Below are 14,239 nucleotides of genomic sequence, written 5' to 3' on the forward strand. Positions count from 1 at the left end.
TATGAGTAAGTCCTATATCGCCTATTTCAAAGAAAGGGAAGCTTGCTGCTGTAAATAGTTAAATGGAAAACCTTAGGGAAACACTAATCACACAGCAGTATTTAAGAGAAAATTATTTTTTCTATTCTTTACCCATTAGAATTGGGAAATTATAATTTTCTTGTATAATTCTACAGCTTTACAGTAAAAAAATTCTTTTAATATTAAATTCTACAGGTTTAGACAGCCATTCCTTTAAAGTAGTTTTGTCTTCACCACCACTAAATTCAACCAGATCTTTCTGTAGCAGTTGCCAATGGTAAATCAATACACAAGGTGACTGAAGTGATGATCTGGGGTTTTTTCTCCACTTCCAGTTACAAAGTGTGCTCATTTCCTTTTGGCAGCTGTGTGACGGGCTACGTTGGGGAGCGATGCCAGTTCAGCGATCTGGAGTGGTGGGAGCAGCAGCACGCCAAGCGGGTGAAGATGCGGAACATCACCATTGCAGTGTGCGTAGCAGTGCTGGTCCTCCTGCTCCTGCTGGGCTCCCTGGCCGCCTACTGCCACAGGTAGTGCTTCCAAACATGTGCTGTGAACGTGTGGCACAGGGACCGAGGTGCTGCTGACTTTCACGGAGGGCACATGGTGAAGAATGTGAGCTGTTCCTCAGCTGGTGGAAATCGCCATATCATCCTTGCTACTCTTTTGCTTTTCAGTAATTGGATCTATGAATAATTCAGAAAGTTCTGGCATGTCCCTTGCCTGCAGTACTCGCATTGGTGTTAGCGAGTGACATGTGTCTGGGGGGGAATAAGAACAGACCTTATTAGGTTTGAAGAGGAGCCATAACTTGTATTGATGAAAGAATTCAGGAGCATGCTATTTACTTCTTCCTTGGTTTCCCTTAAGAGCCCTAGATGCCTGAAACTCATGGTAGGGTTTGGCTCTTCTCTGCTAGCTATCCCATTAGTTTGATTTTGCTTCCCTTTCAGTGTAAAGTGGCACCCGAAAGTTTCCTTGCCATTGAGAAAAGCAGCCTACTAACCTTCCAATAGCAAACTTCCACAGTGATGCCTCCAGCAATGAAGGTGAAAGCAGTTTTCCTGGCAGTAAAATCAGGGATGTGAGCCTAAGGCACATCTGTTGTAAAAGTACTCCCTGGCATTTTCCATGGCTGTAATGAATTGTGCAGGTTTGGGATTCTTCTCGTGGCAAAAAGAATCCCTACAGTCACTATTTAAGAACACAGCCTGACGTGAAATTAAATGTCATCAATGTCCCTAGGACTGGAAAGTATTCAGCATTTAATAAGTTAGAGTCCTTTGGCCATGACCTTGACAGATAACTGTTCTCAGAGGCTCTTGTTTAAATGCATATTTATATTTAAAAGTAAACAAACAAAAAGCCAGAGAGCAGCCAAATCAAGAGTCTCCTGCTGCATGCTCACCTGCCCTCCCTGTGCAGGGGTTTTGTTTGTGGTTTAGGTTAATTATAAAATTAGACTCTCCTAGGCATAAAAAGTCAAGCTACAAAAGAAGTTAACAATGGAAGCTAATGTTTTCCATTCTTATTTAATGGTTCCTAGCATATTTAGTCCATAAAAATAGAGAAGCTGCCACTTTTCTTATTTTCTATTAACTAATGGTAGAGGTCCGGAATTAAAGCTAAGTGCAGCCTGGTTTGCTCTCATGACCTGGGATTCAGAAGCTAACTGGTGGAATGATACATACAGAATAGACAAATTGTGAGATTCTTCTATTTCCCATATATGTCATATAAACTGTCATGAAAAATAGCCAGAATATGGCTGGTTTTAAGGTGTGAAGGTATTCATTCTCTTCCCTTCCTCTCCCTTTTGTCATTTCTCCTTGATTTACCTTTCTTTCTTGCCAAATGCTTTTGATCAATATAACTATTTACCTCAACAACAAGTTTTCAATTACGTACTTGACAGAATTTGTACTGCAGCTATTACTAGCCTAAACAGATCAAAATGAAACCACTGACCTAAAATCCCTATTTAACTGGAGTCTGGAAGCTAGTATTTGGGTTGAAATTGCTATACTGCTTTTTCACATAATCTACTGTACTTTGAAACGTACCGATTAAGTCTCTAATAGCCCTGTTCCTTCCCTTGTAAAATGGAGACGCCTATCTCCTTTTAATTGGAGGAAATGAAGCTGGAGATCTACACCTGACAATCTGAAAAATGTGTGAACTGGAGGCCAAGAATACCAAAGTATTGTGTGGATTTGTTCACTGACTGTAGTCTGCTGAAGAGCATTGTGTTATTCTTAATGTTAGGTTTATGTAGTCTGACTGTATAGTATGCCAAGTTTCCCATCTTTCTTGGGAAGCAAGGAAACAGCTCTTTTCCAACAACAAAAAAAATCTGAGTCACAGATTTAACACCCGCAATCCCTCCACCTCAATTGGCCAAGGCCATGCAAAAATCGACAGTAGGACTGGGATTAGGATTGAGAAATTCTTGGCCTCTTGCTCGTGCTTGGTCAACTAGATTTCACTGCCTCGCCTGCTTGTGCTCAGTCGCACACGAAGACTCCCGTGTCTGCCAAGTCCATCTGGCATCTGTTACTCTGCATGCTGTAAAGTAAGATGTAGAATCAGTGATACTCTTGAGAGGGGCATCCCACTGAGGACCGTGCTCTGTGCAACGGATTTTATAACTCTTGAGTAATGGGCTCGAGTTTTGTCAGCACTATGAGCTGCAATGCAGAATGGGCATATCCAGGTGACAAAACATGAACAGCAGCCTTGCCACAGGAAAAGTCAAAATGGACTAATTTACCTTATTTCTCAGCATTCTCCTCTGTGGATATACCCTCAGATCTGACACCTATTTGATTTTGTATTAGCAGTCCCAGTCTTATCCTCTACTGGAGATAATTACTTCTTTTTTTAAGGTTTGAATATACAGGGACATGTTATAGAGAATCTGGGGAGAAAATTCATGGTGGAGACAGGTCTTTCTTGTTTCTAGCAAAAAGCAAATTTTATTTACATTGTATTTTCATGAAGGGAGCAACATATGATAATTATGGCAGATGCACTTTCCTAGTTAGTATATGAATATGATGTAGAAATAAAAGGAAAATTCCTATTTTCTTTGCTACATGTGTATTAAATTTCATTTAAAATAGATCAAGTAAAAGGAAGTTATAACTTGGGAGTTCTGGAATTTGAAGAGTGTAACATTAATTTTGTTAGCTGATGTCTAGGAGGAGAAAAAGCATGTGTGTAAAGTCAGTAAAGATGTACTGACTTGGATCTCAAGCAGTGTAAATGAGCTCCTTTTCTTATGACCGTGTCTTCTATGTTGGGGCCTATATGAGATTTTAATACTGCCTTATAAGTGATTGCTGTGTAACTGCAAAAATAATAGTTTTTGAATTTATGGAACTAGCCACTTAGAGCTAATTATTTGTATCCTTTTCCAACTCCAGGTTGTATTCTTGGCTTTTTTTCCCCTTGAGCTAATTCTGTTGGTCATGCTTTTTCCTGGAAATGTCTTCGTTCCAAGTTTTTTGAGGCTTTCAGTTTCTTTATTTCATAGTAATTTCTGAAATTGTTGTTTTTTATAAATGATGCAGATTAATGCAGAAGCAACTTTCATAATTGTATCTATCAATAGTGTACAAAAATACAGTCAGATTTTTATTTCTGAGCTTCACCCACAAATACTGTTCATTGTATTGGCTGAAACCTAAGTCTTTGTAAGAAGAATGTATTATAAATAGAATAATATAAGAAAACGGAAGGGGGTAGTTAAAATTATGAGGCCTATTGTTTTTTCTAATGAATGACCCTTTACAGATGGCACATTAGAACAAACATTTGTTAACTTCTTACTGACTTCTGTTTCTGACAGTTTTAACCACTGTGCTGTAATTGACAGTAATACACCCCTTCAAACCAATGAAAGAAAACAAAATATATGTCCCTTCTGTAAATACCTATAGAATAATGTGTAAAAGGAAGCAGCATCTGTTCCTCCCAAAGCAAAATAATTTGTTTCAGCTTTTGTTCTGTTGCAGAAGTCAAAACTTGTATAAGAAGAATCTCTATGCAGAAGCGATAAGAGATGCCAGCAGCCGCGCTGACAATGAGAACGTGACACCTACTAGCAACAAGTCTCGGGTAACCATATTAATGTGGAGTGGAAAGGGAAGCAGGAAGGATCAAAGTGTGTTAGGGATCCACTTGAGATTATCCATCAAATAATTCACATCTTAAATATATTAAATAAGTGCTAGAGTCATCAAGTGCTTTGCTGTGAACCCTAGTTCATCTTACCTCATTGTTATCCCTCAAAGTTCACAGCTGCCTGGATGTATTGCAACCATTAGCCAGTGTTATTGTTAGCTTTGAACACAACAGTTGGGGAACTGTGTTCTAAATTAAGGAAATGGCAATATGATGACATGGCATATCACAGAGTTATTTTCACAGGAAAGTATGCCCTCCGTAAAAAAGGCTTCTTGGAAGCCAAGTATTCTATGTGCTACATGAGAATTTGAACTTTATTTTGGGGGTTGATGAAATTAAATGTCTTTGTACTAGAGGCTGCTGCCTTGTAAAGAAAAAAACCCCAGGATGTTATCGGGCTGTTTGGGAGGGAATATAAAATACAAAATTTGCACTGGTGTAGGTAGAAATGCCATCATGATCTGGTTGTATTGGCCTGTTTCTGTTGTCATTTTTGAAGTTGCATCAGAGAATTTGGACCCATAAGATCTGATCTAAGGACCTGATTCTCACTGGCATTAAAATGACACTGCACCGCTGGATGATAGCAATTGCAACTTGAAGGTGGCAAAAGTGACATAATTGGCATCTGTGGCTACTTCTGTGCCTAGTCTGAGACTCCTTGCTCGGAATGGCATGACTTACCCTGAGAGCTTGTCTGCACACGCATAGAATTCAGCTCTGAATAAGCTGCTGTAATGCAGGTATCACCATACTTGTCCAGGCAGCATCACATTAGCTAAACGGCATACACTCTTCAAAACAAGCACAGTTATGCCAGTGGAAAAGACTACTGGAAGAGTTTATACTTGTACGGGATTGGCAATAAACTCCAGTGAAGCACTTACCTTTTTACTGGGGTAACTGCACACATGTTTTTCTAGTATAAGTATTACTGCAAGGTTTTAAAGCCTTCCACACCCAACTATAGCTTGAAAGGTACAAGGACCATGTGTGTAGTAGTCATGGTCACAGAAGAATTTTACTTTAAATGGCCTGAAGTTTGACTCTGCTCCAAATCTTTGAGTCCAGAAAGAGATGAGTTTGTTCTACTTGGGAGTCTGTTTGAGGGGTTGAATATCATGGAATATTTATAGTGCAAATCCAAGGATTTTTAATCAACCCGAAGAATGCCTTGCAAATAGTTTAGATTGAGTGTCTGGCAGGAATTGTGAGCGGGTAGCCACTGAAACACACTATCAAACATATGTTGGGAGTACTGAATTGACTTGACCCTGGTTATGACATATTGTTCCTTAGCTGGTCAACTGCATACTCTTGTGGACCTTTTATCACCAGCACTTTGTTCCTCCAGGTACTGGACAGCAAATGTGCTGAATCGTGGCGATGTCATCATTTGTTCACAGCAGAGACAAAAACCACAGCTTGCAAAATATCTGAGGCTGGGAAAATCAGAAACATTTGTTGGGACTGAGGATAGCTCATTGCCTGGGAGCAGTGCTCTAGGAGGCCTGCAGCTCATCAGCTCTGTCCCCACCTGCTGTTGTCCCCACAGTGAACGCTAGTGGTCAATGACATTTTTGCTGAATATAGGAGTAATTGGACAGCTAAGCGATGGACTGAATCAACAAAACCAAATCCAACCTACTCATCTATTAACACACTCATGTTAAATTTCACCATGCATTCTTGCACTGGGAGACATCAAATACATTAGTAAAGTAATTTATTGCAAATGGCTTGTTGCAGGCTGGAAGAGGAAATCACTGACCCTTTGCTAATTATTGCTGCTTACACAGTAATGGATTCCTGTGGTTTCATGCATGTGATTTTCTCTGTGCTGATGTAGCCATTGAGTGTTAAGTTCACTGGGGCTTCATGCATGCATGCACTTAGGTTAAAAACTGTAGAGTTGCCAAAAAGCAGCAGGAAATTGCCCATTTCTACTGTTCACTTAAAGTGGATTATTGGGGAGCTTTATGTAAAAAAAGAGATTATACTACATAGGGGACAGAAAACTCTATAGCTCCTCAACTCTTAAGGTACTGGATTAGGTTTTTGGGTGCTACTGATTTACACAGCATTAATAATCCTAATGAAGGACTTTGTATGGGGACTGGATGATGTGTATGCAGTAAATGTAAAGAGCTCATAAAATTCACTCCTTTTGTAGCCCACAGTGCTACTGCTCATTTGTGAGGCTGGGGAGGGGGAGTGCAAAGACTTTCTTGTTCTTGCCCATCTAGGTTAATGTAGAGGATAATGAGCTTTTATGCTATCACACATATCAAATGCTAGGTATCGTGATACTGAAACTATACCTATAAATTGTCCAAGTGTCATTCACTTTTCCTGTTACTTCTATTCTGCCAGGGGAGGCTACATTTAGCTGAGGGTATGCCTGGGTATTTTTTCATGTTCGTATTAGAGTTCCATAAGCCAGGCTAGGTTTGTCCTAGGGATATGTAAGCCTTGGTAAACTTCTGCACATGCCTGGATTTTGATGCTATTCTGAGACTTTTCATCCAGTAAGTGTTCTGCTTTGCACAAAGGTATTTTGCAGAACTGCATGTAGCTGAATCTCCTCCAGGGGTCTGCCACATGTGGGTTAGCAGCTGTAAGCCTACAGATTTTATGTAAATGAACTGATGCCTAAATAGTCACACCTGCTGCACCTGTGATCTATCCACATAAATCCACCAATTATCCACCTGGACCACTGAATCTGTCAGCCCTTCTGTTGGAACATCTTATTTAGAGACATTTTCTCTTCTTCCTTGTCTCTGCTCTTTAAACAGAGGTTTCCCTCTTTCCCTCTATACTATTTCAGCACAGTGCTTCACATTGCTTTCCTCTACCCCTGTTTTTTCTGTTTTCCCCCTGGTCTTTTCAGCACGTTCCCCCAGAGGGTCCCACCTTCTGCTTCCGACGTGTCACTTCCACTGTCACCGTGGGACGATAGACTCGCACACCCCAGGTGGTGCCGAAAGCCAGAAAGGGCGGCTCGCTTCTTTCCCTGTGTCTGACAGGGTTTCCTGCTGTCTGGTTGCGGGTCTCTCTAATACTTTAAAAGTGGCCCTCAGTACTATGGAGAGGGTTAATTTTCGTGTACTATTGTTCTTGCATCTGGAAAGGTTGATTTGCAAGGCAAGAGAATGGGTAGTTCTTTACTAGACTGAGACTGCACAGTTTCCAAAGAAAGACCGGGGCTGTCATCAACTCAAATGTTTAATTATCTGCAGGGGAAGGGTCATCCCAGAAGCCAGTATGACCTTTTTCCCCCTGCTGTGGTTGGAGTGTGTGGCCCTTCTAGTTTGCCTCTTGGGTTTCAGAAAACCAGTTCATTTTATATTAAGTTGGGCTCTGTATATTTTGTGCATATTGTATGTATTTGCAGTTTGCGGTTGTTAAGGAGTGTAACAGTTCTCTGGAGACTAAAGCGGTTGATCTAATTGAGTGTGAGACAACAGATCCTCATCCTGCCTGTCCTTCAGAATATGGTGAGTAGGATTTCTTTCCTTATTGGATCTCTCCTCACCTTTGTACCAGCAGGACCAGCAGCTGATAGAGACAGAGAAACCAAAATTATATTTCTGGCCTGTTTATAGCTGCTGTGCACAGCAGAAGCCATGTTTGTATTGCTGTGAAGAGACCATTCAGTCCTTCACTTTGCAGATTATTCATGAGAAATTACACTACAACAGTGCTTTCACACTCATAAGAAGCCAGTGCTTCTCGTGATAGTAATAATATCATACTTTTGCATTTATATAGAACTTCACAGGTTTGCTTCATAGCAAGTGAGTTATGCACATCGTACTGATGGGGCATGTATATCCATGGAAAGATATACTTTGACAGTCCTTATTCATTCAGGCAGGATAACTGACGTGGTGTGAGGAGTCCAGGTCTCCCCAGAAATCTTTTGCCCTGCGGCAGCAACTGCAGTTCTGCTTTTTGTGTTAAACAAGGTTTTTGACTGCTTGGGGAGTGTTTGGTGCTTAAACAAAGATGAGATGAATGAAGGAGGTGTGCCTCCCATCCCTGGTGCAAAGGCAGCAGGCAGCACAGAAGCACACAATGGGCTTCCATGGCCCACGTGTTACCAGCTGGACCACTCTGAGTTTTAGGAAATGCTGCCTTATAGATGGCAACTGAATCTCCTAATTGCTCAGATGGTGAGAAATGATGGAAAAAGACTGGTATCCTTAACCATTTGTCTTATTTACCATATATACCTCCTAACTACAGAAGTTACTATAGAACCCAGTTTGCATCACTTATTTAGAAATATGCAAAGACAAATGTCTGAGGATACTCAAATGGGCAGGCATCTTGCAAGATTTTCAGAATTGCCCATCCTGTCCTTAGACATATGTTGGGAGGTCACTTTATTCATCAGAAGAAAATATGCCTCACATTTACTTTGTTGAACTAATATTGTGAACACGTGTAGAATTGTATTGTCCAGTGAAGGAAGCCTGATGTTTCCCATTAGGAGGCTCTGTTTTCATTTATAGTTTTATCAGATGCAGCTATTGGAACAGGAATTTCTCATGACAGGTGTCTGATTTTTTCCTAGTTGAAAATTTTAGCAAAAGTGATTCAACCATTTTAGACAGCAAGACTGGTAATTAATCTGATATCTTTTCTAACATGCTAAAGAAAGTTCTTATACCATGTCAGTGAATAATTCTAAGATCTTTTGACTTTGGAGCAGGGGCTTTAATTTTGCCAGGCAGGTGGTCTTCCTGTCACGGGCATGCATTTTCCTCTTCTTGTATATTAAAACAGAGAACCATGAAATTTGCCTAGGACAAGTCATTTCTTAAAATCTGCAGCAAGTTCTTGACTTTGCCTCTTTTTTTGTTCTTTTGACATGAATTGGTTTTGTAATTTTCTGAACTCGATTCTGTGCTGTCTTTCATAGCTTTCCTCTCTCAAAGCTGCCATTAGCCTTCTTTTAGCTTAGTTATTGTGAAGCTTCTCAAATGGCTTTCAGTAATACATATCCGTTTTCTCCAGTGGAAGAACAGCCTATAACATACATCAAAGCAGCAGAGACTTTTGCAGAAGAGGAGAAAGAACAAGGCTGTCGACAAGAGGTTCCTGTTGGTGAGAAATCGCATCAGCCCATGGGAGCAGCGAAAGGCCCTTCCCAGGCTCCCTGGAGCATCCACCCCAAGCCCCCGCTGGAAAGGGAGCCCTGCGAGCTTGCCCCAGCCAGCCTGCTGATGCAGCCAGACTAGAAGCAGCCTGGGTTTGAGTGGGAAAAGGAGGAAGGATGAAGTCAGTAGAGAACGGGAACTCATGAAACACTGAAGCAACCCTCATTTTGTCATTAAAATCTGCTTTAGAAAAAAAACACAAATCAAAACAGAACAGAGAAGTCCTTGCCACTTCTTCCCTGTCATCTCTGCTTGGAAGAATTACTGTGAGCAATGTATCAGCAATGAGTACGCTATAAGTATCACTTCAAGGGTCACCGCTGCTAACTTCATTAACTGCCTGCTAAAAGGACACTGAAGGGAAAACAGACTAGTGGGTGATTTGTCAGAAATAAGTATTTTCTAATGGAGTTTATTGCAAGTAGTTTTCTTTACACATACACACACAGAGTCCAGAAAACTGCCTTGAAAATGGGCCACAAACACAACTGCAGAGAAACTGGAATGAGAGATGATGCAGGAAAATGAGTTAAAAATTAATCTTTTTATTAAAATATTGTTCATGGACAATTTAAGCCTCTCCCCAGCACCGCTGTCAGGCCAGTGTAACTTCTTGGACTTCACCAGAGGTATTCTTGTATCTGCTTCTGTAAGTGAGCACCAAATGGCGTCTTGCATTTCTCAGATTTGGTGGACTGGAGGATTGTTTGTGAACATATGGTATTAATGATGGTCACATCTATTGAGGGGTAACATTTGAGGGGAAAGGTGATTCTTCCATTAAATTTTCCAGTCTACAGTGGTCCTTCAGAGCACAGGATTGTTTCTGGACTGAGGCAATGGGCCTGAGTCTGCTTTCAGCCCTGCAAGGAAGTATGTGCTGGAGCTGTCCTTGCCTCACAGAAGCGTGGCTGGCAGCAAAACCTGGTCCATTATATAGGACTTAGTGTGGGGAAAGGAGTCCAGCCAGTTGCTACTCCAAAAGAACAGGAGGAGTGGGACAAACAAAAAGCCGCCTCAGTTTGGACTAACTTCCATGTAACTGATTTGTGCTGCCTGATAAAATCCATGGGATCAATTGGAAAACAACACCAATTTTTCTTGTAACTGGCTTTCTAATAGCTACAGTTCCCTTCCAGTTATTTACCAAGAACTAACTCACTTATAAAGCTCTGTTGTATGCAGAGTTGTAGCTTAGTTGTTTATCATCTCAAGTGATTTTCATCACTGGTCTTGACTCCCTAAGGTTGTTTTCAGAAGGTTTGGGAAGATATCTGGAAATCAGCTATATTACTAATAAAGTTTTAATTGTAGGGGATCTCTCAGTCCTCTGCCTTTGAAGCCTACTACTATAACTATTGGACACCTTCTTTAAACTCCGCTACAGTGCCCACCACTAGTGTTCCTTGTAATTCATTAGCTGGATAATAGTGACAAATGTTATTAATTTGTGTGCTTACCATCCTGCTTTTTGTTTTTTTAGAATTCTGCCAGGAAGGTATGGGATGTTGTCATTCGGTTACGAGGTCTGTAGGCCAATGATGGGAAAGAGTTTTGAAAGGCTCTTACCTCTGGCCCAAAACAGTTACATACTTGAGTAACTTTGTGGAGTCAGTTCTGATTTATGTTGGTGTAAATAGTAAGAACTCAATAGTATTTGAGCCCAAGGTGTCTGAATTACAATAAATATAATGCTCTGTTGTGTAGAGAGTTGTCATTTATTTGTTTATCTTCTAAAGTGATTTTTGCTAGTGGTTTCGAATTGCTGGGTCTGTTTTCTAATCACATCAGTTCTGAATTCAGAATAAGCTTGTAAAATAGGCATTTCCAGAGGTTAGCTGGAACCAGTAGCAATGAAGATGCATTCTCTTGTGTGAATGGCAACAAGGGTGCTTCCTTGGAAAGAGAAGTGATTGAGGAGACTTGGCATACTAAACTGTGCTCAGGAGAGGGCAACCACTGGGTTGAACCATTATTATTTGGTAGATTTTATTTTAAGTTCTGTATAGTTTAATTTCATTAACATTGTTGAAAGCATCTCGTTTGGATTCCCTGGTCTTTCACAGTTTATCACTGATCTTTTCTATTTTGATGGGAAGAGAGTCCAGCTATAAAGCCCTGATTCAGTAAAGCATTTTATTTCCATGAGAGCTAGACAGTAAAATGACTTTGATCTCTGCAATTTGATAATCTCTGGTGAAATATGTTTGTGTGCTTAAATTCAAAGTGTTGTGTTGAATGACAGTCAACATTTAGTTGGAAGTTTCCCCGCTCAAAGGAAATAAAGATTTGGAACTTTGAATCTTGTCTAAACAAAGGTGTTTCAGACTCCTTAACAAATTAGTTTCATATTCTACCCCATGTTTTGTTTACTTTGCTTTCCTCCAGCCTAAGGATCTAATTTTAAATTTGATAGTGTTTTTCACAGAATAAGATAGGAAAATCGAGCTGATGTGTTTTTATAATTAGGGTGTTTTAAGTTTTAAATGTTTCCTAAACTCAGCTCTAAACTCAAAATAATCTTTAGTGTAAAACCTTGAGATAATATTTCAACACAAATATAATATATTCGGGTTATTTGTATGTTTATAAAGCTATTGATTTATAAAATAAAATAAAAAATGATCCCTGGTGTCCCTCTTGTTTTAAAAGACGAGAATGCAAAATTCTGGTTTCAGTTAACCCATGTCATGTTTGTTGATAGTTCCATTGGTTTCATACAGTCGCAGTGTGTAATGTGTTGATGCAGCATGTGCAGATATCATGGTTTTTTCTTTCACTGCTCAGAGAATCTATACTAATGAGGATGATCTTCTGCAGCTCACCGGTATGTCCCAGCTTGAATACGGTAAGTTTTTATGTATTATTTTAGTTATACATTCCCATAAACCAGTAGAAGCCATATACTCCTTTTTGTGCACATTTAAATGGCTCTATTATGAATGTTGTTACTTGTTTGTCTAGAAATATTATCCATGGCTTCACAATATGTTTTCAAATGTCCAAGATGCTATTCTCAGGCTTTACATCCAGACCCGTTGAAGTCAAATGGTTGAATCCTAGAGGATCCTCAGGTTTTTTTGCTAAACATTTTTCAGGTATGCAAAAAAACCCCAAAACTTTTAAAAATATTAGACTTTCTGGGTATGTAGCTAACTTAATATTGACCTCAAATCCTACTGGTATACTCTGACTTTTAAAAATGAAATTAACATGTGTTATATTAAGCTGTAAGAGAGGAATTCAGAAACATAGGGGGAAAAAGCTTGACAAATCCAAAGTGAGAAAACTATTGGGCAATTCTAAAAAGCAAGGGAGAAAATGAGTTTGTTTAGTTCACTAAATCCTGACCTTATTGAAATTGACATTTCAATTCTCTAAAGCCATATTTTCATTGTAAACAAGTGAGGAATGATTCATGCTCATTCATAATGAACATAGGCAATGCAATGGTTCCTAGTCATAGGAATGCATGACACATCTCATTTTAAGTCCCTTTTGCAGTCACTTGCAGCTTTGCAGAAATTTATCTGTTCAGGCAAAAATTTTCCATCCTGATAATCTCCTTCAGTATGAAAATCTTTCTAAAAGAAATTCTAGGAAAAAAGTAAAAAATTATTCAGAATGGGATTAGGGGAAGCCTCTGCCTTGTTAACATATATTAGTTTTTTGTCTTATTGGGAGTCATTTTATCTCATGTTATTTCAGGGTGATGCCTATGCTTTTCAGTTAGTCTTCAGGACACACTTGGTGTTATTGCTTCACGCCCTGATAACTTGCCATCTTTATCTCTGTGCATGTGAAAAGGAAAGATGTTAGTGGCATTAGAAGCCTCCCCCAGAGCCCCAGGAATGCACCCCAAACACAATCTGCAAGGGTGATAGCCTAAGTTGGCTCATGTTCCTCTGATCTTTCATTAAGACTGCTGTTTAATGCCGGTTTTGATGTGGACCAGGAGCAGCCAACTTTGTGAAGACCATTCATCATGGGATTAACTTTCAGGCACTCCTCAGTACTGAGGTGGACTAGATTCAGACCAGTGAAAAGCCTTAGTCCCTTCTAACCAGCCTTAAGGGCCCTCAATATCCTGCAATTTCAAGGCTTTGGAACTTGACTTCTGAGGCAACTGCTGCAATAATCATCTATAGAGATGCAGAAGCCCTTTTGTATTGTGACCCTGGGCACTAACACATCTTCCTCCTCAAGCCTAGGTGTTACAACCAAAATGTCTTCTCCCTGCCTAATTTCTTTTTGGAGGGGATGGTTCTGACTCTTTCATTCTATGAGATACAAGCAGAAGATAAACCAAAGCCTAGAAGTAATTTCTACACTTCATAGATCAAGACCCTGTAGTCTGGCAGCTGTCTTTTTTCCAGGTAAGAAGTTAGGATATGTCTCCAAGATAAATTTTAAGAACATCTGAGTCCTAGACCCTTGCTTTTGCTCGCACCCACTGCTGCATGACACTGCTACCTTTCCAAGAAACCAGCTTTATACCACACGCCTTCCACGAGTTTCAGTTCACAGATAGTCTTGTCCATGTTACTCCTAATCTGGCCCCATCAGTCTGACCCTCACCGTATGCTCATTACGGGTTATGGGATCCTGGCTGCCAGCCAGTCTTCAGTCCATGTAGCAATATTGGCCTTACCCACATGGCCTTTATCCAAACCAATTTGGGATGGTTTTAAAAGTAAGTCAAAGATACCATATAAGGGAATTTCTCACTTTTATGTGAGCGGCTACTGGAAACAGAGCAGCTGGAGGCCTGGTCCATTAATAAGTCCTCTAGGTATTAATATGATGCAAACAATGAAAAGAATACTTAATAATTTATAAAACAATTAGCTACTCATGCCTAT

The 14,239-nt window shown here is 40.0% G+C and overlaps 1 protein-coding gene across 2 annotated transcripts in view; it reads left to right on the forward strand.

Annotated features, from left to right (window-relative positions):
- Positions 1–12,002, forward strand: part of EGF (epidermal growth factor) — a 62,743-nt gene extending 50,741 nt beyond the window's left edge. For both annotated transcript variants that reach the window (XM_076336897.1, XM_076336898.1), the window contains 4 exons: positions 387–551; positions 4,038–4,140; positions 7,607–7,709; positions 9,235–12,002. In XM_076336897.1, the coding sequence (XP_076193012.1) occupies positions 387–551; positions 4,038–4,140; positions 7,607–7,709; positions 9,235–9,458 (595 nt within the window). In that variant the 3' untranslated portion in view covers positions 9,459–12,002. The remainder of the gene's footprint in view (positions 1–386; positions 552–4,037; positions 4,141–7,606; positions 7,710–9,234) is intronic.
- The last annotated feature ends 2,237 nt before the right edge of the window (positions 12,003–14,239 follow it).

The sequence above is a fragment of the Aptenodytes patagonicus genome, chromosome 4, assembly GCF_965638725.1.
Source record: "Aptenodytes patagonicus chromosome 4, bAptPat1.pri.cur, whole genome shotgun sequence".
In the NCBI taxonomy this organism is placed as follows: Eukaryota; Metazoa; Chordata; class Aves; order Sphenisciformes; family Spheniscidae; genus Aptenodytes; species Aptenodytes patagonicus.